The 25,789-nt window shown below is 49.1% G+C and overlaps 1 protein-coding gene across 3 annotated transcripts in view; it reads right to left on the bottom strand.

Annotated features, from left to right (window-relative positions):
* Positions 1-2,131: 2,131 nt before the first annotated feature.
* The window catches only part of LOC135906781 (uncharacterized), a 76,231-nt gene continuing 52,573 nt past the window's right edge, over positions 2,132-25,789 (bottom strand). For all 3 annotated transcript variants that reach the window (XM_065438371.1, XM_065438373.1, XM_065438372.1), the window contains exons 10-16: positions 24,622-24,683; positions 21,103-21,229; positions 10,231-10,353; positions 8,826-9,009; positions 7,413-7,774; positions 6,414-6,629; positions 2,132-5,175 (exon numbers count right to left, since the gene is read on the bottom strand). In XM_065438371.1, coding sequence (XP_065294443.1) covers positions 4,648-5,175; positions 6,414-6,629; positions 7,413-7,774; positions 8,826-9,009; positions 10,231-10,353; positions 21,103-21,229; positions 24,622-24,683 — 1,602 coding nt within the window. In that variant the 3' untranslated portion in view covers positions 2,132-4,647. The remainder of the gene's footprint in view (positions 5,176-6,413; positions 6,630-7,412; positions 7,775-8,825; positions 9,010-10,230; positions 10,354-21,102; positions 21,230-24,621; positions 24,684-25,789) is intronic.

Raw genomic sequence — 25,789 nt, 5'->3', positions numbered from 1 at the left:
TAGTCTAGTCAGGTAGGTATTTTTCTTTGCTTTACGCCACAACCTGTGAGGTTTTCTTGTAACCGGCCAGTTAACACATACCTACGGCACACAAGCCCCTTCAGCACATTTTTTCTTTTGCCACACAACGTCTCATCTTATTCTCAACGAAATTTCTGTGTGTGTGTTTTTGGAAAGTTATACAATGGCTCTTCATTCTTAAAAAAAAAAGCTTGTTACTAGGCTCTCAAGTTATTGAGAGGCCGTTCGAGCAGTTGGTTAATGACAGTTAGTGATGCTATCATGCATTCTTGTACAGCGCTCACAGTTGGACGAAGAACAAAGAACAGGGCAGGCGCTCATTTACAACCTCTATCGTTCCATTATAGTTTGCTTATTATTAAATTCACCTATTTTAGACTTTACTATAACGTACCAGATTATTGGCCAATCCCTCAGAGTGGGTACGTGCCAGTAGATCACAAGGATCTACATCTACATGTCAACTTACATTTATTTTGGAAAACATGAAGAAAGCAATTAGTATGCCTAATTCGAATATGGCATAGTATATTAGGTAACGAGTTCCTGCGGAATAAGCTATATATCGCAAAGCGGAAGGGCTATGGGCCAATTACTCTCAGGGGCCCTGACCATGAGGAGGGAACTTGCAGAAATATAAAAAGAGCTTCGAGCGCATACGGCAGGGATTACCAAGTGCTTACTGGGAGCTCACCACTGTCATTGGAAAGTACGCAATCATTGCATTCTACCGGTGCATATTGGGGCAGTATCTTGGAGATTAACAAAGAAGCTCGGGAACAAGCGAAGCACCGCGCAAGGAGCGATGGAACAAAAAATGTTAGACGTAACGTTAAGAGACGGGAAAAGAGTGGTGTGGATCAGCCAGCAAACGTAAGTAACGCCAGTAAGCGAAACGCCAGTGAGAGAAAAAAAATGGAGCTGGTGAGGCCTTACTATGCGTAGGGTAATAGCCGGTGGGCCATTAGAGTTGCAGAGTGGGTGAGAAAGGGAGCGCAGTCGAGGACGGCAGAACATTAATAATAATTTATGGGATTTTACGTGCCAAAACCACTTTCTGATTATGAGGCACGCCGTAGTGGAGGACTCCGGAAATTTCGACCACATGGGGTTCTTTAACGTGCACCTAAATCTAAGTACACGGGCGTTTTCGCATTTCGCCCCCATCGAAATGCGGCCGCCGTGGCCGGGATTCGATCCCGCGACCTCGTGCTCAGCAGCCTAACACCATAGCCACTGGGCAACCACGGCGGGTTGGTAGAACATTAGGGACGAGGGGGGAGGGCGGTGATGAAATGAGGAAATTCGGAGGTTCACGTTGGAATCGGCTAGCGCCAAAACTGGGGTAATTTCAGATCTATTGGAGAGGCTTTCTACATGCAACGGTCATAAATAAGTGTAGGCTGATCATGATGATGATACGTAAAACCATCATCCTTACACGAAGCGCTCACTCGCCTTTCACAAGGCAGCGGTTTCTCGGCAAAGCAAACTTTTTAAGGTTAGCATGTTAGTAACTTAGCATGTCGACATGCTAACTTGCGGCGTTTCTTATGAAGCGTTGTGTTGCAGCTGCGGTGGATGTCCGCACATTGGAACGTTAACATTATATTCGCTTCGGATTATATTCTCTAGGTAATTATATTCGCTAAGATTACATTCGAAAATGAAATTCGCTTTGCATGCGGCGATAGAAGACATATAATATAGAAAAAAAAAGAGTATTCGCCAGTGCGCACATGGTTCCCGGTAAGCACGAATATGATGAAACCTCGGAATCTGGGCAGCACACAAAGTAACTAAACATAGCCGGCTCTTGAGCCAGTTGGTTGATACTTGGTGAAGCCATCGTAGTGCCAATAAAATAGACACACACACACACACACACACACACACACACACACACACACACACACACACACACACACACACACGCACGCACACACACACACACACACACACACACACACACACACAAATTGGACAAGACCGGTCAACACGGCCACTGACAAGCATCACAGGCGGCTGTAGCGACCGTGGAAGAAATTTTTTTGCAAATACCCCCGCTGACCCCACATAGCAAACTTTCAGCGACACACGACCCAGACACTCAGTGTAACACAAACGTAGTGCGTTTATTGCGGCACAAAATATACGAAAGGCCGGTTTGCCTTCCAGGCCTACAAAACAAAATGAAGCCCACTTTGAGTGCGAGGGTACCCAAAGAAACCGCGGCGAATTTCTGGCTCAAAATAATAATAATAATGAAAAAAAATCGTGTTGGCTGGTGCACACCAGCCTTATCAAACAAAATGAATCTCACTTAGATATTAATGTGCGGAAACAAGAATACACCAATGAGCGCAGCACTAACTGTAGTTTGTCATTACATGACATAAGCTACAGCCGCGAAAAAAGAAAATACATTCGCTCGCCAACAGCATTAACAGAATGACCGAATGTAAACAGTCACATATTCTCGAGCAGTACGAGTCAGTTCTTTCAAGTTTCAAGTAATTAGCAAAAATTTTCAGGAGCTGTACCATGCTGCGAACTGACCCATACGACCACGAATATAAACAGGGCGATAAGAAAAAGACTCACATCTAGAACAATGCTGCATTCAAATGCAAAATTTATGTTGACACATAAAATTTGTGATGCTATGCATCGAGCGAATGCATATCAAAGCAAATGAAGGAATGATTTATACCTTAACCCAACTAGCGTTTGTAGCAACAATCTGCCGAGATATCAATGAGAACTTCAAATAATAAAATATAACAAATAAGTAAAGAAATGAACACAGAAACTACAAATAAATAAATAAATAAATAAATAAATAAATAAATAAATAAATAAATAAATAAATAAATAAATAAATAAATCATCTTAACAGCTTCATTTGAAAATTTTCTGTCTTTCGAAACGGTAACAACGACGCAAGGACAACAGGCTGCAGATTAAAGGTAACACTGCGATCAGCTCAGCAAGCGATTAACGACTGCGCATGGGTCAACTAACCGAATTGCAAAGCAGGAACATGAAGCGGGGTCATTGCCTCATGACGGGAACGTCGACTGCATTTCCGCATTGCTGCATGAACACGAAAACCACTGCTTTGTTGTACAAGCAAACGAGTCTGCCTCAAACGAATGCATTTTGCTCTGCAGCATGAAGTATACCATGCCGTGTTCAGATACAAGAGCACGTAACAACTATTCGGTGCCATAAGGAAAACAAAAATGCCATATATGAGAGATTCTGAGAAAAGTGCAAAGCGCCAGTCAGAGAACCTCGGATACCTCGCGGCTCCCTGTGTTCCCGCTAGCGGAATGCTGTAGAAAAGCTGCATTACATTGCTTGAAACGACCGAAGAAGCAGCAGCTTCCCTATAGTGCGTTTCTGGAAGGTCGCAAAAAATGCGGCGTGAAGCTGCAGCATCTACATTTTTCAAAAGATCACCGGGAAAAAGATTATATCTTGCGGCGCTCAAACATGCATTGACGGTTGGCGCGTGTGAGGGTGTACGTGCGAGGCTTTAGTGATCTCGAAGTGGAACAATACAATACGTGAGGCGCGATAAGCAAGGACGGGGGGTGGGGGGGTGGAGGAGGGCAGAGGTTACGTGGAGCACGTGACACAGCTCCCTTGGAGCAATTTACTCGAACTTTTAAAGTAGTAGATCGAACGACATGTCTCCAGCGAAGCGGACACTGATGAACGAAACGAGGATAAAAAAGAACATTCCGCAAAGGCTCGCGGAACAATACAGGTTGAGGTCTTGGAAGCGCACACTCTACGTATAAAAAGGAACACTACAAGACTCGCCCGCGCAACCTGCGCGGAATTACGTAACGTCGAATACAAAGTGAGTATTCTAGAAACAGAAGCGACGCAATGACGCTGTTCTCGCGAAATCCGTCCGGCTTGTCAGGGTAACCCCAAGTGACTAGTACAAATGAGAACATAATAGTAGCAGCCAAGCCATTGACAAACTACTCGGAGGAGAAGTTGCGGTTTTAAGTCACGAACACTAGAATATATTACAATAATTTTTTTCACGCACCCTGCGACTATAACACTTCCAGAGGTCAAGTGTGCCCCGCAATGTGCGCTCGATGAGTTGACAGTATAGACGCGACCATTCAGCATTCAATATTTCTGGCATTACTCCAATACACATTTGAAAAATTACAATCAGCAGTAAACTGTAGCGCCCTACCACTTTCCGTGTTGCCATGAATGGACACAACTTACGTGTATTGCGAGACTCGATTTTTGTTCACCTGTTGTTTGTCAGGAGCGACATCGCCACCGTTTGAACCTGAGGTACCTTACCCGATCCGAATCCCCGCAACATAGTCTAGCTTAGCCAAGTACGCAATGAATCCTGAAAGCTACGCCCGTCTACCTATCAAATTCTCTTCCCTTACAACACCTGCCGTGACAAGTAACAACCGAAATCACAGCCAAGCAGACCTAGATACCTTAAGTCCGCGGTCAACCAACATTACTGTGGACAGAAATCGTGACGCGGAACGAGGCGAATTTCCGGCACAAGCGGAACGGCAGGCTGCAACTGTCGTTTGTGACCAACACACGCCGAGTTCCTATCTCACTAAATTAAATGTCAACGACCAGCGGAGGCGCGCTGTCTCTGTCGCCGGGTTGGCTGTTGCCGCAAATTACTGCCGCTTTGTCCTCCGCTTGAATTACGTCAGCCGCAGCGGGCTTTTCAAAGCTGTCGTCACCGCCAGGGACTACGATCACGTCGTGCAGTACGTCGGGGACCACGTCGGGAACTACGTCACGAACCACGTGAGGAACTACGTCAGGAACTATGTCTTCGGGTTCGAGTGCAGCGTCATTGCTGGATTCTTGAGGCTCCTCCACGACCACAGTCGCGGTCTGGGAGGCCTGCGCATCGTTCAGCACTACTGTCGCTGGAGGCGCGTCGATCGCTTGCAGCATGGCCGGCGCCTCCGACTGCTGCGCCTGCGTTTGCTGGTACTCGGGAAACGCTTGGATGGACAGCAGCTGCACGGTGGTCGCTGCCACCGCCTGCCTCTGCACGATCTCCATTCCCCGAGTGCGGCGACATCGGGGACAGTTCTTGTCGTTGCCGCTGTAGTAGTAGCACGAGTTGCAGGCCTGCGCGTCGAACGAAAACGCGCGGTAAGATGCAAGAGGCTGGCAGTTTCGGAAAGGGCACCGACATGATGCCACGGACATCTTTAAAACGCGGAAACACTGACCGCGACCGTACCAATTACCGAATTTTCGTGCCTTAACGAGACACTCAAGGCAAAAGTGTAAGTTACGCTTCTAGAATACCGAAAAAGGTAGTCTTTCCATAATAGGAAGGTGGACGTGCTTGAAAACGCAAAAAAAAAGAAAGACAGGTGACAGTGCCTCTCATAGCTTTCCCACCAGTTCGCTGAGACGTCATTAAACTTGACGGCGCATAATCAGGGCTGTGCTTTGTTTGTGGTTTCTCAGCACATTAGACACGTACCACAGAATGGACACACACAGACCGGCACCAAGTATGCCAACGCTCAAACAGGTTATTCTTCTATCCCTAAAGTATGCGTAATCTAAAGGAACCAGACGCAACATTGCAATTATAAACTGACTTGGTGTTTTTCTTTAGTGTTCCTAAAGGAGACACTGAAGAGGAATATTAAGTGTGGCTGTAATAGTAAATCACGTTTCTGCAACAGCACAACAACAGCTTCCCGTCAAAGGAATCTTCGTAAAAAGAAACGAAAAAATAGCGACTTTGCCGCGCGGTCCCATCAAGTTGTCATGACGCTACAGGTATCTTGGCAACGTCCTAAGGGGCCGAGTTAATTGTTAACTGGGGGAAAAAAATGGACCACTTCGTATTCTAAGCAAACAAAGGACTCAAAACATAGCCCATTTCTATAACATTTGCTGCGCCAAAACGCCCCAAGGACGACAAATCAGCGACGTCACAGTGACGCACCGGCGCTGAGGTTGTGGCACTAACTTCAGAAAAGGGCAAGATTCGGACTACCATTTTTCTCCTACAGTAATCAAGCTGTTGAGCCCCCCCCCCTATGAGTGAAGAATAGCTTTGCAATGATAGCCTACCAGTGCAAAGTCATTTATTGTAGCTCTTTAGCGTTCCTCCAACTCTTCCCTTTCACCTTGAAAAGGTAGCAACCCTTCTCTGCATCCATGTCAAAGAAAAAAAAAAGAAAACTTGGAATCCATAATCCCACTGTTTAGTGCAAAACAAACGGACACAAGAGAGGGGACAGGACAAGGCACTTGTCCTGTCGTCTCTCTTGTGTCCGTTGTGTTGCATTACGGATTCGCGCCAACCAGCCCGCCAACGCACTGAGCCGAAAGACTCGGAATACCTGGCAGTGCTGGCCGGCGAACAGGTTGCAGCGCACGCACACCGAGCAGTGGTTGGTGGAGCCGTGGAAGAGCGTGTTGGCGCACCACGAGTACTGCGCGGGGTGCCGGCACCGCGGGCACGGCATCGGGCCCGGGATGCACTCGCGCACCATGACGGACTCCGGGCAGCAGTTGAGGCGAACCTGCTGGCACAGGTACCACGGGAGGTCGGACACCTGCGGAGGTCAGTGCGAAAGGAGCGTGGACGTCGTGATTTGGTTGCATGCAGATGCGAGGTTGTGCCGCTCGTCGGCGACACGTCAAACAACCATTGAGTTAAAAGGTTCTTGTACGTGCCAAAACCACGATCCGATTGCGTGGCGTGCCAGAGTGGAGGAGATTGCGGATTAATTTTGACCGTCAGGGGGTTCCTTAAAGTGCGCCTAAATCTAAGCACGCGAGCGTCGCCTCTTAATACCCTATAGCACATAGCGACAGGAGCCTCACAATTTATGCCGAAGCTTTTCGCTCTATACATTAGGATATGCAGACGGTAGGCGATTGGTCAAGGAAGATTTACTATAGCACTTTTATGCCTATTTGAGACTAAGCCGATTTATTTCTTGCACGTAAATAAAGCAACACCATCAGATTCGACTCGCCTACCCATTGGTACACAGTTACGAAAGCGTATGACAACCAAGCGTGCATATTTCCAAAGAACGTAGGCTCTTGCTGTGCTCCTTGGCGCACGACAGTAAATATAAAGGAGTTTGCGCGAATCAAACGACTACAACAGTAATACCATATGGTCTGTTTGTCGCCCCGTCTATGTGTCTACTACCATTGTGGTCGTCCGGTCCACGCAAGATTCTTCCCATTTCCCGATATTTCCGAAGGACAACGCACAACGAAGAAAATCCAAAAATCAACTGGCATTTGAGGAGCGAGAAAGACGAGCAACACGTCGTGTATACGGCAGGGAAGTCGATTGGCGGCTTCGTTCCGCGCGCGCTCACCTGGAAGACGGCCTGCATGAGGCACGGGTCCGCCTGGGCTTCCGCGAGCGGGATGCCCACTGCCTCGAGCAGGTTCAACGGGTTGTCGCAGGCCAGGCAGACGCAGCGGGCGGGGTCGCAGCGGGTGCGGGCCTTGGCGCACGAGCAGCGGGCCACCCGGCAGCTCACGCGGCACGCGCACGTCGGGGACGGCGCGCCCGACGCCGCCGCCGACGACGACGACGACGGCAACCCCGCGAAGGGCACGAGCGACGACGCTCCCGGACCGCCGAGCATGGCGGAGACCGGATGGCCTGCCGCGGCTACGGCCCTGTTGCGGCCCGCCATGCCGCGGCGTCGACTTACGGGGGTTTTCCTGGCGGCTGCGGCGAAGGTCCGCAGTTGAAACACGATAGAAACGTCTCCGCAAACGGACGCGTAAGTACAGAAAATTCGCTAGCTTTGTCATTGTCACGATCATCATCATCAACATTATCATTATTATTATTATTATTATTATTATTATTATTATTATTATTATTATTATTATTATTATTATTATTATTATTATTATTACAAGTAGAGAAGTGTTGGCGCCAACAGACGGTGCCGGCAACTCCTTTTCGCACGTGAAGCCTGACATGAAGGCACATTAATGTCCCCGACAAGGCGTCGAAATTGCTCGATACAAAATGGCAACAATTACGCCGAACACAGGGTGGCTGCAAAAAAGTCGCAGTTTTGCACGATAGGGGAAGCTGCTGATGGCGATATAAAAGCGACAGGTAACTACAGCGCGCAGGGTGCGTAGTTTTATTGGATGCATAAACTGAAGTAAACCTTTCCCTACTAAATAAATTGAGAAACGCAGTGCCACGCGCGCACACTGCATGGAAACATGAACAGACCTCACTCGATGATCGCGAACGCTGGCTAAGTCGCAACTCTGGCGATGTGAAGAGCACCGGCAGTGGGCATGGCGAACGCTTCGTGCTGCTCCTTGCATCAACGCGTCCCCTAAGCAGGATATCACACGACCCTCGTCACTACAGGACCACGTTTTCATACTGTAAAATGCTCTACTGATGCAACTTTTTTTTTATCAGCGCTTCTTTCTGAACCGTTGTTTTCCTCAGTCTTATTACTCTCTAAAGCCTGCACGCTCGTCGCTGCACTACCCCAGCGCCCAGCGCCCATCCCCTCTCCCCTCTCCCCTCATGTGACACCTCCGGGCGGCCACTGAGGAGGTAATAAATGAAACGTAACTTTTTACGTTACATTAAGAGACTGTGGGATTAGTCGATCGCACGATTAACCCGCCGAGCTACCCACGAAGTGATAGAGAGACAAAGTGATTGGCGGCCGGTATACGGATCGACTCTCTGGTCAGTCGAGCGACCGGTACCAGTACTGGTACCGGTCGATTTGCGTTACCCTTGTTGGCCTTGGCGAGCTCGTTTCGCCAGGCCGCTCTGCCCGGCGCCCCGTACGGCGGCAGGGGCTCGTCGAGCTTGGTGTCGGCGTCGCTCATGCGTCGCAGCATGAGCTCGTGAAACCGCGGGTTGAACTGCCACAGCAGGTGGCGGATGCGAACCACGTCGGTGGTGTTCAGCTGAACCTGCGGAGAGGAAAGGCAGAGAGGAATGTTGCGGCGCAGTTATGCAAGCTGAATATAAAAAAAATATAAATTATGGGGTTTTACGTGCCAAAACCACTTTCTGATTATGAGGCACGCCGTAGTGGAGCACTCCGGACATTTCGACCACCTGGGGTTCTTTAACGTGCACCTAAATCTAAGTACACGGGTGTTTTCGCATTTCTCCCCCATCGAAATGCGGCCGCCGTGGCCGGGATTCGATCCCGCGACCTCGTGCTCAGCAGCCTAACACCATAGCCACTGAGCAACCACGGCGGGATATGGTCTCTGGAGAAATGGACCTTCTTTTTCCGAAAAGAAAACAAAAATTTCACTTAATCTGATTATGGCACCTTTTACTTCCTACTTGCCGACGTAATTACGCTTGTTCCTCCTGGAATCGCACATATTCCTGTTTACACGCTTCGGTGTGTTCATGTTTTCGTTAAGGGAAACACGAACACACAGAAGCGTGCTATTCCTGTATTAGTGTTTCCGAGTGTTGTGCTTGCAGCGGGGCCTTCAAGAATGACCTCATATGCCGCTGGCCAGCCCGTGTTATATCTTGTGAACTACCAGGAACATCAGTTGTGAAGGTGAACTTTAGAACTGATGTTGCCGTACTCGAATTGTTTCTTCTATCATTTTTGTCGTCTCGAGTCCAATAGATATAGCCGGAGCCACATATTATAAACATAAATCAAATTCTGGGGCTTTTACATGCCAAAACCATGATCGAATTATGAGGCACGCCGTAGAGGTCGCCACTGCGGATTAATTTGCGTTTATGCGAAGAAACGCAGCTCTCGCCGTTTCAAACACGAGAAGACGGGTTACTTTGTCCACGTACACGAAGACGCTTTTTCTGTCATATAACAGTGGCTTTCGAACAAAACAAAAAATCATATTTCGTTTCACGTTTTTGACGAACAGTCGGTAGTGAGAACCCCTTTGCAAAGCCATCATGTCGCTGAGCTGTGTTCGCGGGACGTATTCGGTAAGAGTCGACCTAGTGGACCATGTCCCTTTCGTCTGCTCCTGAAATGCTGATTGGCTGTGGCGCCTGGTTGCTGCGGACGCACAGCTCAGCCCATCCAATCACAGAGCTTAAACAGCAAACGAAATGGACGTGTCCACTTGGCGGACTCTTGCCGAATACCTCCCCGGGTCTCGGGAAGATGAAACACGTGCGTGCGGCCTCGCCTTGTGCACGGGATAGTGCTCCAAGTGGTCGGACAGGGACGACGTGGAGGCGGCGCTGGCGGCGCCCTTCTTGTTCGAAGGGGAGGTGCGTCGGCCCAGGAACATGACGGGTCTCGAATGCACCTGGGACAGAAAAAGGGGAGAGGCACCCGTGAAACACCATACCGCATACCGTTAAATCTTGTGGCTCTCTCTGCCGCATCTAGACGCATGCTTCGTCAGAAACGGCAGCAGTCGTGGTACACTACCGCTATCACGGCGCCATGTGCACGAACGACGCCGAGGAACGTGAAGCGATAATGCTACGAGGCAACGTGAAAACCATACCGTTACGTTTCGTAAAACGAGTTGTCAAAGGGAAGACTTCCCAGTGCTTTCGCATTCGTCCACGTAGGGATACCAAAGTTCTTTTTCTTCAAGAACCATCAACCAAACGACGAAAGAAATGCAGCAATGATAATACAGAAAGCCTAAAGTACGAAGACAGGAGTATGTTTGAACAGGGACCAGTGAAAACGCTTATTTCACCTAGAGACGATACGAACACTTAGTCACAACCGCGGTACAATTCCACCAGGACGATAACACAAACGAAGTACGAAGTATTGTATACACGACATGTTTTGATAGAAGTGCCCTAGTCCACACTCACTAACATAACCACACAGACCCACGGAAACGCACAATTGTCACATTACACAAAATGACGTTGCATGCAGCGATGCTATGAGATGTGTATGTAAAAAGATGATCCTGCGTACGACAGCACACAGAAATCTCGGGCGCCTACATACATGTACATCCAACGAATGCTTTTGATGGCCTGGCTACATGAACCAGGTTGGTCAATAATTAAGCCATACGCGTCCACCAGCCACCGACAGGAAACGGCATGACCACTGCCAAAGGAACTCTTCTTCCCCACGGAAGAACAACTCCTCCGACAGAAACGACAGTAGCTCGGAGTAGAGCCTCCCCAGAAGTGGAAACAGAGCGCGGTGACGATGCTTGGCGGCAGCTGCCTCGCACCAGTTACGCCACAGAGAAAAAGCACCCCCGCAGCAATTGAAAGTCGCGAGAAGCGGCCACGTGAGCAGCGAACAGGTGTAATAAAGCGGTTAACTCCAAGGCCATGGAAACCAGTATGAATGGCCCTCAAACGTACCCTAGCAACGACGCATTACAGCAGCGCGTGCTTGTTACATTCTTAAGGTACAATTGTGACACAGCGAAGATGGGACCCACAGATGTAGTCTGTCACGCGTTGGGAGCACTTGCCAACCCTAGACGCCACATGAAGTCGCGTAGGTGGCCATGTAGAAATGATGCCATTATCGCACCACACGGCACATTATTGGAGCGTGCGCGACACGCTGGGAGAACCAGAGGAAGCAGTATGGCTGACATTATATCCACAACACGGTTTTCGAGAACGTCTACATCAGGGCATGCCTGTTGTACGTGGCGATAAAATGCCGCGGCCGTAGAGTACAACGCAGGTGCGTTTAACAACTGTATTCTGCGATTTAAGTGTACGCACGGTAGCATGTAACGAATTTTTGTGCCAAGGAAATAGCAGGCGAGTTCGCGCGCGGGACACTGATCACACTGTAACAGATGGAGCAGAAATTGCAGAGCAGGCAGCCGGCAGCGGACTGACACTGATGGTAAGGCGAACCCAACGCGAGAGCGTGGTGGCCCAAACGCCGCGCGACAAACCAGTTCTGTATTGACCGACGAGAAGAAGGAACCAAGAAGGGGCTGCAAAGACCTATAAACCCGTAATGGTGGCTGTACAACGTGACAAACGTACCACACACGGTCGCAAATTACAGACTGTGCTAAGTACCTTCTTTCTAAGAAGGGTAAATCATACCCTTGAACATCCTGAATATTTCTCCTTAGAGCTTCAAGAATTGAGAGCAACACAGAGTCCGATATGCCATCATAGGTGTAATCAAGGCCTAAAATACGAATAGAATCGCTCTTTTGAAGACGGAAAAAGGTCAGGCGTATCTGCGGGGAACCAATGACCAAATAACGACATTTTGAAAAATTTGGTGCAGCACCCGAAATATTTCCGTACTCAGTGAAAATTCGAAAGCTAGCTACGGGATAAGCTTTCTTCATTCCCGAGATACAATGCGATGACATCGCTGCGATGCCCGGTAATGGTCGCGGGAGCCACACCGACGACGCGCGCATTGCGAGCCGCGGTAGTCAAACGTCACGCGGTGACCAGAGACCCTCGGTTAATTAGCGACAGGGGTTCTGCTATTCATTTCCATCCGGCCGAAGCGGGTGCCCGTGAGCAGGCCACGTCGTCCGCTCCTAAGACCAGCGCTGACGAGGACTTCGTTCGGAACGAAGGACGGCAACAAGAGTCAGGTTACGTTGATGACGTGCGGGCTGACGGAAACGACAGGACAACGCTCGCCACCGATGACAAGGTGGCCAGCATCGACGATTGCAGTCATGGAAACCATGCTCTTGACGGTGACTTGGAAGTTAAGGCCTCCCATGGGCTTAACGCAGTAGACCTCAGAGTTACCAACTATTGTGGCCGTCGCTTCGACGACGGTCTCCGTACCATTCCCTGTAGTAACAACGTCGAAGGCTTGGGCCTTCGGAGGAGTCCACCACACTGTAAGCGGCATGGCGTAGGAGGAGGACGCCCCTGATGTGAAACAGGCAGGGACGTCAGCAGAAACCGTCGTAGTTATCCGTCAACACGAATGGCAGGATAAGTCACGTCTTACACAAACGGGCATCGTATGTTCCCTATATGCAAAAAGCCTTTGTTGTTCGTCAACATGAACGGTACGTACCGACACACATGGAAAAGGCAACCTATTGTAGATAGAATGTCAAAAGAAAATACGATGCGTGTACACGCTGTTTGAACCGCACCGATGGCACCGGCTGTTGGAATCTCAGCGCGGCCACCAGCTGTTGGAACCTCAGTGCTGACGCCCGTTATTGCAACTGGGCCGCAAGCCCCAAGGGTAGCGTTGGCCTGGCGGCCTGGGGCACACTGGAAGCATCCGAAGGTCCCAGCAAAGCATGAGGCGACTGCTAACAGAACAACTTGTTTATTCTAGCATCGCAAAGAGCGGGCGGTCAGGTCGACCGAAGTAGAGAGACGGGAGAGCACGTTACTCAACAGCAGAAATCGGAGCCTCTCCCTTGGCGTCCGGGGGCAGCTGCTCTTATACTCTCGGAGTTGAGAGCAAGAGGGAAGGTCACGAGATGACACCACGTGACGGCAGCGACGGACGGACTGAGAGACACGTTGGGACAAGGAGGTGACGCATCAGACGGGCCGGCGCCGGTCAGACCTCCTCGCTTCACACTGGGGGAGCTCCTCTCCCCGGCTGCCGCGCTTTGACAAGCGTGGGCACACACACACACACGCACACACAAAGACACGTGGCACTGAACATGCCGGGACGCGCTCGGCGGGGCGCGCTCGCGGCCGCTCCGAACGGGCCAAAATGTCCGCCGCTTGGAACGAAGCTCCGGCGTACGTTGCATCCGCGCTGGCTTTACCGCGCGTCGTAGGCGAAACGTAACAGACCGCCCCGCCGGGGGAGGGAGATCCCGATGGTCAGGGGACTGCATCCGCTGTCCGGAGGGATGTCGCTCGATGATGCTCATAACCGAAGTCGGTCGTCCCTCGGCGTTTCTTGAGCGCAGCGCACCGAGAAGGCCTCGTTCTCACGTTCAGGTTCACAGAGGACACTGCAAAGTGACTTCGGGAGAGTTCTCATTTTTCTCTCGTTCCCAGCAAGCGTTAGAACTACGCCGAAACTCAGCCGCTCAGTCAGCAAGCACGGCACAACCCTCACTAAGCCATGCCAGGCTCTTTCCCCTTTAATACTACTGCCTAGTTCCTTACAGTAGTCTAGCAGCACTCAGAACGCGTCCACAAATCGGAAAATTGCACTAGAAAGCACATTATCACTTTGAAACACTACACAAAAGCAATATGTTAAAAATCCTGCCTCAGGAAGAAAAACATCAATAACAAACAATTTTGAGGCTGATTCCCACGTTAGGGGCTTCGACTTAAGCCATCGGCGTTACCGTTGAGACTCCCCTTTTTGTAACGCACCTCAAAGGAATGTTGTTGCAAAGCGAGGCTCCAGTGCAGGAGGCGGCCATTTGTGGAAGAGATAGTCTGCAGCCATTGGAGAGGGCAGTGATCCGTTTCGAAGCATGCGAAGCGGAGATCGCAGCGAGCGACCGTACACTATCTCAGCTGGCGAAAACCCCGTAGCCGCATGCGGCGCGGTCCTCCATGCAAACGTCACCCCAGGCAGAAACAGCTCCCAGTCAGTTTGCTGTTCAAACCACAATGCTCTCAACACGCGCTTCATGACGGAGTGGAGCTTCTCAACGGAATTCGACTGGGGGTGGTACACTGAGCTGTGTAACAGCTTTACTCCGCACCTTCCGAGAAAGGCTGTCGTCAAAGCGCTAGTAAACACTGTGCCCTGATCTGATTGGATTTCCGCAGGAAAACCAACTCGCGCAAATATGGACAGCAGTGCATTGACTATCTCAACTGAGCTGAGTTCTTTAAGCGGCACTGCTTCAGGGAACTTTGTCGCTGGGCAGATCACAGTCAAAATGTGTCTGTACCCCGTGGCTGTTACCGGCAGCGGTCCCACTGTATCAATAACGAGCCGTCTAAAAGGCTCCGTAATGATGGGTACCAACTTCAACGGCGCCCTCGATTTGTCCCCTGGTTTGCCCACCCGCTGACAGGTGTCGCATGTCTTCACAAAGTGGTCTGCGTCCCGAAAACACCCTGGCCAATAGTACTCTTGCAAGAGACGGTCCTTAGTTTTCTTAACTCCTAGGTGTCCGGACCACGAACCCCCATGCGACAAGCGCAACAGATCCTGACGATAGCACTGAGGCACGATCAGCTGATTGAACTCCACTCCCCTGCGGTCTACATACTTCCGGTACAGGACCCCACCTCTTTCCACAAAGCGAGCATTTTTCTTGGCGACACCTTCCTTGACAATGCAGCGTATGTTTTCTAGGCTGCCATCCTTCTTTTGCTCGGCTATCAAAGCCGACCGGCTGACTTTTAGCAACCTATTAAGTCCGTCTGACGTAGGCGCGACGAGCAAATCTGCAGATAGCTCTTCTAACTTTCCCGCATCAAGAATTTCCTCTCCAGTATCTGGTGCCTTTAACGCTACAGGCTCAATTTTATGCAGTTCGGGCGTGCTCTGAATATCAGCTTGCTGCGCCTCTGACCCTTTCTCATCGTTCGACAACGTCGGCCCCGCAACTACCGCCTTTGCAGCGAGCTCCCGAACCTTCGATCTGGTTAAGGCCTGAACGCTAGCCTCACCAAACAAAAGCCCCTTCTCGCGCAGGAGGTGATCGGACCTGTTCGAAAATAGGTACGGGTACTGGGGGGGCAGCATAGATGACACTGCCGCCTCCGTCTCAAGTGCTCCGAAAGGTCCTTCAATAAGCACTTTTGCTACGGGCAGACACACGCTATGAGCTTCCACGGCTTGCTTGATCCATGCGCACTCGCCCGTGAACATATCGGGTTCTACGTAAGAGGGGTGAACTACATCCATCGTAGCTGCGGAATCGCGAAGCACTCGGCACTCTTTCCCGTTCACGAGGAGGTCTCGCATGTAAGGCTCGAGAAGCTTCATGTTCTCGTCAGTGCTGCATAACGACAAAAACACGACTTTTGTTTTTGTTTCCGGACACTGCGCCGAAAAGTGACCCGGCTTCTGGCACGTATAACACACGCGCGCTTGCCTAGTCTCGAACCGCTTTCTGCGTTCGGCTTCGGCTGCCGCCGTCTCCTTACGTTCGGTCGGACTGCTTTCACTCGCATCCGCAGTACGTGTGTCCCCCTTTGCTCTCATGGGCGTGAACTTCGGCCTCTCGAACTTAGAGCCAAATTCACCCTTTTGACCGTCCTTAGCTCCGCGAGCCCGACGCGTCACAAACTCTTCGGCTAGCTCAGCGGCTCTAGCCACCGTACTAACGTCTGGCCTATCCAAGACCCAGTACCGCACGTTCTCAGGTAACCGACAATAAAACTGTTCCAGCCCGAAACACTGCAGAACTTTCTCGTGGTCACCAAACGCTTTCTCTTCTTTGAGCCACTCCTGCATGTTTGACATAAGCCTGTAGGCAAACTCTGTATACGACTCACTTTTGCCTTTCTCATTTTCTCGAAACTTCCGACGGAACGCCTCCGCGGACAGCCTGTACTTTTTTAGCAGACTCGATTTCACTTTGTCGAAATCCTCTGCCTCCTCTCTCTCCAAGCGAGCGACTACGTCGGCCGCCTCGCCGGGTAACAAAGTGAGCAAGCGCTGTGGCCACGTTTCCCGAGAGAACCCCTGCTTCTCGCACGTTCGCTCAAAGTTAACCAGGAACAAACCAATGTCCTCTCCAAGCTTAAACGGCCGCATCAGGTCAGTCATTTTAAACAATACTCGTTCTCCTGCACCGTGTGCCTGACTTCCATTACGAGCGCGTTCCATCTCCACCTCGAGACGCTTCATTTCCAAAGCGTGTTGACGGTCACGCTCTTCTTTTTCTTTCTCGTTTCGTTCTTTTCGTTCAAGCTCATCTCTCTCTCTCTGTTCTTTACGTTCAAGCTCATCTTTCTCTCTCTGTTCTTTACGTTCAAGCTCCTGTCTTTTTGCAGTCTCCCTCTCCTCAATGGTCTCAAGGCATTCCGACAGCTCGTCATCCTCAGCTCCTAACTCAAGAATAACCCTTAGCAGTTCTGGTTTTCTGAGTTTGTCTGAGACATCCAGACCCAACTCTCTTGCAAGCTCCAACAATTTCGGTTTGCGCAACGACTTCAAATCCATGGCTGCTCTGAATGCTGCTTTCTCTACTGCCTACTATTGTCTTGCCGCAACTAACCCGGCAGCAACGACAACCACAAATACCAGCTCTGTTTCTGACACTAACAAAAGCCTGGCAAAACTCAGAAGAAGAAAGTCCCGCACTCACCAAACCTCGCAGCCAAGATTTCAGCGCAGTCGTTCCGCTGAAGGCAACCAGTCATCACACAGGGCTCGTTGCACTGCTCCCGGATGGTCGTTGTGCTGCTCAGCATACAGTCAACCGCATATCTTCGCTGCTGGCCTCCGTTGTCGCGATCTCACCGCTGGCAACCAGATGTTTGAACCGCACCGATGGCACCGGCTGTTGGAATCTCAGCGCGGCCACCAGCTGTTGGAACTTCAGTGCTGACGCCCGTTATTGCAACTGGGCCGCAAGCCCCAAGGGAAGCGTTGGCCTGGCGGCCTGGGGCACACTGGAAGCATCCGAAGGTCCCAGGAAAGCATGAGGCGACTGCTAACAGAACAACTTGTTTATTCTAGCATCGCAAAGAGCGGGCGGTCAGGTCGACCGAAGTAGAGAGACGGGAGAGCACGTTACTCAACAGCAGAAATCGGAGCCTCTCTCCTGGCGTCCGGGGGCAGCTGCTCTTATACTCTCGGAGTTGAGAGCAAGAGGGAAGGTCATGGGACGACACCACGTGACAGCGGCGACGGACGGACTGATAGACACGTTGGGACAAGGAGGTGACGCATCAGCCGGGCCGGCGCCGGACAGACCTCCTCGCTTCACACTGGGGGAGCTCCTCTCCCCGGCTGCCGCGCTTTGACAAGCGTGGGCACACACACACACACGCACACACAAAGACACGTGGCACTGAACATGCCGGGACGCGCTCGGCGGGGCGCGCTCGCGGCCGCTCCGAACGGGCCAAAATGTCCGCCGCTTGGAACGAAGCTCCGGCGTACGTTGCATCCGCGCTGGCTTTACCGCGCGTCGTAGGCGAAACGTAACAACGCCTAATTCAATTCCACCACACACATGGCGCTGACAAATACTGGCGCAGAGAGTGTTTAATTCAAAGCGTACTAAACCACGATTCCTGTCACGCGGATAGAATTGTTTTTTCCTCGTGACCGACAAGACTTTTATAAGATATTAGCGTTCCTCGTTGTTGGTGGAGGGAAACAATGAATGCCACGTGCAATAACCACAAGACTGCCAAGATGCGTACACCATGACACGCTCGCGTTCTTAAACAGACCCTTCTCGTCCAAAAAATTGAAATTATGGGGTTTTACGTGCCAAAACTACTTTCTGATTATGAGGCACGGCGTAGTGGAGGACTCCGGAAATGTCGACCACATGGGGTTCTTTAACGTGAACTTAAATCTAAGTACACGGGTGTTCTCGCATTTTGCCCCTATAGAAATGTGGCCACCGTGGCCGGTATACGATCCCGCAATCTCGTGCTCAGCAGCCCAACACCATAGCCACATGAACAACCACGGCGGGTCCCTTTTCGTCCACTCTTGGCAGCAGTGCATTCATGACCCAGAAAACTTCTGGTCATGCATTTTTTTGACAGTGAAGTTAGCCAAGAAAAATAAACTATTTTGTCGCATAGTATAATACTGCAGGCACATAATCTTGACGTGTTCAGATATAAGGTTCGCCGTGCATCGAGCTCATGCATGGGCTTTTTTATTGCATCTCAACAACAAAATTCACCTGTCGAACACCCCCAATTCTGCAGCTTGAGGGTTCTATAAATTTATAGGCTGCTGTAAATCGTCTTCCTACGCGACACAAACAACAAACGTCGGACCATTCTAAACAGACTATCGTGACTACCACTGGCGCAGATATCCAATAAAGCAAGGACAACGATGCATTACGCACCGGATATCATTTGCGCAAAATCAAAGCAGTGCAAATACAAAACGAGCTGTTCGTCTCACCGAGTGCTTTGTCAACGCTGCACATCTCTTGACGTTCGAACTGTTTCGAGGAAGATAAGGCAACGACCACAGAAAATTAACCGACAGCTTCTGATGTTCAACGTTGAGCAACGTCGTCGAACACCCCTATATAGGAGTCCTCACCAGAGTCGACACTACGAAACAAAGTGCAATTGGGCATTCGGTAAGACAACAAGGACAGGATCCTTGTGACTACCGATCACAAGACGTTGTCTGGCCTACTGAAATACTTCACAATCGTTTATAAATATGGTGTAACCGAGCTCTCTTTTTGCCAAGGACGCGAAGATAACCCTTGATGTTTTGGTGTGGAGTGAGTAGAAACTTCTTCCTGGCTCACTATAGCTCTCAACATCGTCACTGAAGTGAAATGAACTTTATTTGGTCCTGAAGAGCCCCGATCAGACATCGTCACTGTCGTTCCATTAAAACACCGCGTTTGCCCATCGACCGCTCTTCCTGTGGGGTCCTTCGCGGGTTTCTACAAAAGTTCCAGAGGGCTTAACCGGAAGTCCTAGCAGACCCGGAGGGGCGGTGCCGACAAGCAAGAGTCGCCGCTCCGATCATATATACAGGTGCTTTTTTTTTTTATCTCCCTGGTCGAGACGCTGGCCTCTTTCGCCGCTGACGGCGGCACAGAGATCCGCTACAATTTGCTTCTGACACGAAATAACTCAGAGCAAAGTGACTTCGAAATTTTGCATGCTATGAGACGTTGCGCGCAATCGTAAAATCGTTGGCATGATTTCGACTCGTAAGCGGTCAGCCATCGCCTAGGTCAAGCGGCTCGCCTGTAGCTAGCGTGTTTTCTCCAACGGCGTCAGTAAAGCTAATTGTATTGCCACTCATGAGCGACAAATGTGGAGACGCTGATGGTGACGCTGATGATGATGATCATCATCGTCATGCCCGGTTACGCCCACTGCAGGGCAAAGGCCTATCCCATACTTCTCCAACTACCCCGCTCTTGTACTAATTGTGGCCATGTTGTCCCTGCAAACTTCTTAATCTCATCCGCCCACCTAACTTTCTGCCACCCCCTGCTACACTTCCCTTGCCTTGGAATCCAGTCCGTAACATTTAATTACCATCGGTTATCTTCCCTCCTCATTACATGTCCTGCCCATGCCCATTTGTCTTTCTTGATTTCAACTAAGATGTCATTAACTCGCATTTGTCCATCCACCCAATCTGCTCTTTTCTTATCCCTTAACGTTACACCTATCATTCTTCTTTCCATAGCTCGTTGCGTCGTCCTCAATTTAAGTAGAATCCTTTCCTTAAGCCTCCAGGTTTCTGCCCCATACGTGAGTACTAGTAAGACAGCTGTTATACACTTTTCTCTTGAGGGATAATGGCAACCTGCTGTTCATGATCTGAGAATGCCTGCCAAGCGCACCCCAGCCCATTCTTATTCTTCTGATTGGTGTTGACGAATACAGGCGCTTTAATATACGAGCTGCGGACGGATCGCCATCGCCGACGGCCAGCGAGCTAAGCCTATACCTTGCTCCAGCGATCGCCACTCGCCTGGCTTGCTCGTTCGCTACCGTCGGCATCGATAAGCGGCAGAAGTGGTCCGAGTTCGTGCGCGCCACTAGAAGCCTAGAATGGACCGCGCGGAAGAGGAGTTACGGTTTGTCGCGCACAGTTGACCATTTCAAATATTCGAGAAACCATTGGAAAGATATTCGTATGCCACGGCTGCCTGAACTGAGGACACCGCCCACCTATATACAGGTTGACGACTCTCGCCTGCTCGTTCGCTTTCACGAAGAGCATTGCTACTGCTCTACCAAAGTGACTGCAATTCGAAAAGAAACAACAAAAAAAGAAATCTAATCGAATAGGTGAATAGTTGCTTCGTGTTTCGAAAAGCTCTGATATTTTCACAGCCGCAATCTATATAAGGTATTATATACTGAATCGTATGAGGCGTCCACCAACGATCCAAGCATCTCCGTTCCCTTAGCATCATGCGATATCGTGTCGCGTTTAAAAAGGGCTACCGAGCGCAATCTGCGCAGTAGAAGTAGCTCACCTCGACGAGGATGTAGTCGTGCTCGCAGCGCAGGGCCTGCAGAGACTGGAAGGGCACGATGACGCAGGACAGCCGCATCCCTTCGTCCTCCGAGGATGGCACGCTCTCGAACTCGTACATAAAGCGCCTGCGCGAAGCAGCGCCGAGTCCGCCTTGCTTTAAAGAGAGATTCACTCGTTTCGTTTACCCGTCGCCTCACGCCAGCCGAACTATATGGAAGAAGCAGTATAACACTTGGGAAAATTGCGAACCAATACTATACGTCCACGGTATCTGATTGCACCAAATTTCACCATCTGAGCACTTGTACATCTGCGAGTACTGTGATGTCCCAGAGACCCTATGTCATATGGCATGGTGATGTGTGCGAAAACATGGCACAGTACAGGCATCCAAGCACTAATTGAGGAGCAGTGGGAGGCCAAGCTAGCAGACCCGGACCCGAAGAAACAGCGCAGCCCGATCGAACTGGCACGTGAGATGGCCGTGGCCCGCGGCTAGCTGGAATAAGGAAGCCGCCCCACCTAGGGCGCTAACTGCGCTTCCTCAGAATAAAAGGTTATTCTCTCGCTCACTCGTTTTGTAGCACTGGTATTTGAATCTCTCTCCCTGTCTCTCCCTCTCTCTCTTTTTTTATTTTTCTTTGGCAGTCACTTGCAATGCTTCACGGAGCGACAATAAATGACGCGGAGAGAAGCAATAATGCTGACCGTTACAACCTATGTTTCGCCACGTTTCATGCCTCTTCGGAATCATCAAACGCGTATAGAGCTCCAGAAGCGATTCAGAATTTTAAGTTGTTCTGCGTGGTTTTATTAATGAGTCCACAAGAATCCGGACTTCTCGCGAAAACTCCCCGCAGGAACGTAACAATATGCGAACACAGACTTCTTTTGTGTATAGCATACTCGAAAGAAAACGATCTGATCATATATATATATATATATATATATATATATATATATATATATATATATATATATATATATATATATATATATATATATATATATATATATATATATATACACACACAACAATTATGGGTTTTTACGTGCCAAAACCACTTTCTGATTATGAGGCACGCCGTAGTGGAGGACTCCGGAAATTTCGACCGCCTGGGGTTCTTTAACGTGCACCTAAATCTAAGTACACGGGTGTTTTCGCATTTCGCCCCCATCGAAATGCGGCCGCCGTGGCCGGGATTCGACCCCGCGACCTCGTGCTCAGCAGCCCAACAACATAGCCACTGATATATATATATATATATATATATATATATATATATATATATATATATATATATATATATATATATATATATATATATATATATATATATATATATATATGACATAAGAAGGAGTGAACCTGCTACGTGACGACGTATTGACACCGAGAGCAGAACCGACTACCGTCTACCTCCCAACAAATCTATTAGCTATACTTTGCACAAAATATTGTAATATTGGAGCACAGGTCGCATCAGAAGTGTTGCAAGATGCACGAGTTACTTAAATATTTTTCTCAATGCTCTTGCTCTTGATGATTGATCTTGGCGTGAACAAACGTGCAGACAGCGCCTCAAGGAGATATGACACGGCGCGTTGTACACGCTGGTGTTATGTACTTCTTGCACACAGTAAGGTTGCGATGTAAGGCAGTGATCATTTCACGCTGTATTTAAGATGCACAGGCTGCTTTTGAGCCGCCCTATATTTTGCCAGAAAGGCCACCGCTATGAGTAAAGTGAGGGAAAAAAGAAAACAAAGCAGACATACGCACAACAAAACAAGCGCAACTCACGATACAGTCCACAAAACTCACCGTAATTGTGAAAATAGAGAAAAACCTGAAACCACCTGACAGCATGCATATTTTTACATGTGAATGTTCACGTAGTTTTCTCACGCGTACTACCCTTGGAGCTTGCTTTCAACAAGACGTGGCTACACCGTCAAGGGAGGCGCTAATTAATATGAAGTTTCTTTAAAACCCTATTTTCGTTAATTTCGCAGTAAGAGGGCAATTATTAAAAACTGAAGTGAAGATAAAATCTTTTTTTTTTACTTTGCGGCGAAATCCCTACGTCGGTATACGTATTATAAGAGCGATATCACGGATTTCGAGGCATTTTTCTCGCACACGGGTCATTTCGGCGCAGCAAAAGTTTTCGAAACTCGCAGAATTTGGCTGCTTCAGAGCGCAACGTAATCCACCTTTAACGAAGAGCAACTACCCAGTTCACGGCAGACGTCATACCCATGACGTCACAGCGAGTCGGTGAGGGAATAACCATACGAGCCGGTGCCGCCATCCGCTCCGTATCGTTTCTGCTTCTTTTCACACATGCGATCGAATCCTCTCCATTCGCGAAAACAGTGGCCCTCTCGCTATTGCAGAAGCGCAATTTACTAAAACAGTTAAAACTATCATTTCTCTTTATTGCCCCTTTAATAACCACAACAAAAAGAAGAAGAGAACCACGGAGCGGGTCGCTAAGAATTCACGATATCAAATTCAAGCGTACGAGACGTGGACACTGGACAGGGCGCGTTCGTGTTGTCCGCTTCATCTCCCTCGCGTTCGCGTTCTTTTCAGAACAGTATTTAAAACAATAAATAACCAAGCGGTAGTCTATGCAGAAATATAACTGCAAAAAATTGAATGAGCGCAGCGAAATAGACGGACCAGAGAGAATACCACTGGCGTTCCAACAACTGGTTTATTTCGGGAAGGAGGGAAAAAAAAAAGATCGTCGTGCCTTGCGCACACGCGCGTTTTAAAAGCAAAACTAGACAGCCTCTTTATCAGAGGTCAACAACTTGCCGCATAATAAGCGTTTCGAGAAACTTATTCTGCCTTTGCTCAACAGACGTGTCACTAAATCTTTGTCGCCGTTATAGCCGGGAGATGCAACCCGTAGCGAAGCAATGGCCGGTATCTTAATCTGCTTCAAGTTATATAGCAACCCTTCTGACTGCACCGGAAGTGCGATGCTATCACTGACGTAACACTGTTCGAAACATGCCGGAGGCTTTGCAAATGCTTCCCACATCCGGTGCGGTTGCTCCGCAACACCCGAGCCTTTAGATGTGTGCTTCACCAACATCTTAGCTTTGTACAGAGACCTGCATTTTTTTTTCTTTTTAGGAAAAGACTAGGTAATAAAAATTACACATGTAACCGTACGACACATTGATTTTAGCCAAAACACTCCGACACGATATACCCAAAATGTTCCCCCTCCAGACTGACCTGTAGGGACGCGGAACCGGTGAAACGCGATGCCAAAAACAAAATTGCGAATTGCTAAATTTGCGCAGAGTTATCTATACGAGCGGGGCAACCGCTGCGGAACTCGCCTTAAGAGAGTCCTTATAAAAGCCTGTAAAAGCAGCTTTAAAGATGACAGCTTTTCGTTTGCGGGACTACTGCACATTTAGATTAGGTCAGAAAGGGCGCCAAATCCGTCGCCGCTTGCCAGAGAAGGGGAGAGTTTTCTTGTTCACCACTCACCTCTTGCTGAAGATGATTTTGAACTTGTAGCCCAGGTTCAGCTCGGGGTCTTCCGCTTCCAGCTGCAGTTAGCCACACACACATACACACACATACAGCAGTTTGCTCAGTTGTGTTTGTAGTTATTCATGGTTAACGACATTCCACTGAGGCACTTCGGGAATGGTAAAGATTTTTTTTTTTTGGGGGGGGGTGTTTTTTTGCTCAAAGAATGCACGAACCAGTGGTTGTCGTTGTTTCCACGGAGTGTCTCATTTCCACAGGGGCTATAGTGCTCGCCTCTCGAGTGCCGAGGCAAATGCTCAATACATCGACTCACACACAACACACAACGACACACACACATAAAAAAAAAAAATTGCGCTGATGCATTCATATCGAGCCTAGGACTACTAGTCTGTGTGTCGTTAATGTGTTGTGGCGAATGCCGCGTCCAAGGAAGTGTAACTTAGAAGGGTGATGGTTTGGGCTAGTTGGTTTTCCATTTTAGATTGTGTGGTACAGTGCGAAGCATGGACACGAGGGGCGCTTGTCCTCGTTTTTCTTGCGTCCCTTGTCCATGCTTCGCGCTGTACCGCACAGTCCAAGGACTGTGACTGCGTGCATGTGACCCTACACAGGCCTTTAAGCGTAACCACGAGTTTCACTGGTTGGCTTTGTTGCACTTTTGCACTTTTGGATTTACATAAATAATTTAACCCCCCCCTCCCCAATAGTGTAACACTAACTATTAAACTCTTAACAGATGACTATCCTATTTATTAGGAAGACTTGTGCAATGAAGACCACAAGGTATTGAAAGATTCCTTGTTGTCAATTGAGTGGTCGTGTCGATAATGGGATATGGAAATAAATGTTGATGAAACTGTGTTTTAATGATTCCATGCTAAAAAACAACCTAGTACATTTGCCGATAACCTTAATAATTATGAAATCATTCAGGTAAAAAAATAAGCATCTGATCATTATTCTCACCAGTAGCCTCTTCAAGTAACCACACATAAAAGAAGCTTGTTGTTCTGCTTTAACAAAGTTCCGCTTCTTAAAGAGGAAACTAAGCAAGGCACCTAATAAGGTTAGTTAATGTATAATACATACATCACGGCTAAGTTGGAATATGCGTCAGTAATTTGGAATCCCCACAATGAAAAGGAAATACGTTACTTGG

The sequence above is a fragment of the Dermacentor albipictus genome, chromosome 7, assembly GCF_038994185.2.
Source record: "Dermacentor albipictus isolate Rhodes 1998 colony chromosome 7, USDA_Dalb.pri_finalv2, whole genome shotgun sequence".
NCBI classification, from domain to species: Eukaryota; Metazoa; Arthropoda; class Arachnida; order Ixodida; family Ixodidae; genus Dermacentor; species Dermacentor albipictus.
The sequence above is the reverse complement of the archived record's forward strand: the minus strand, read 5'-3'. Positions and strand labels throughout refer to the sequence as shown.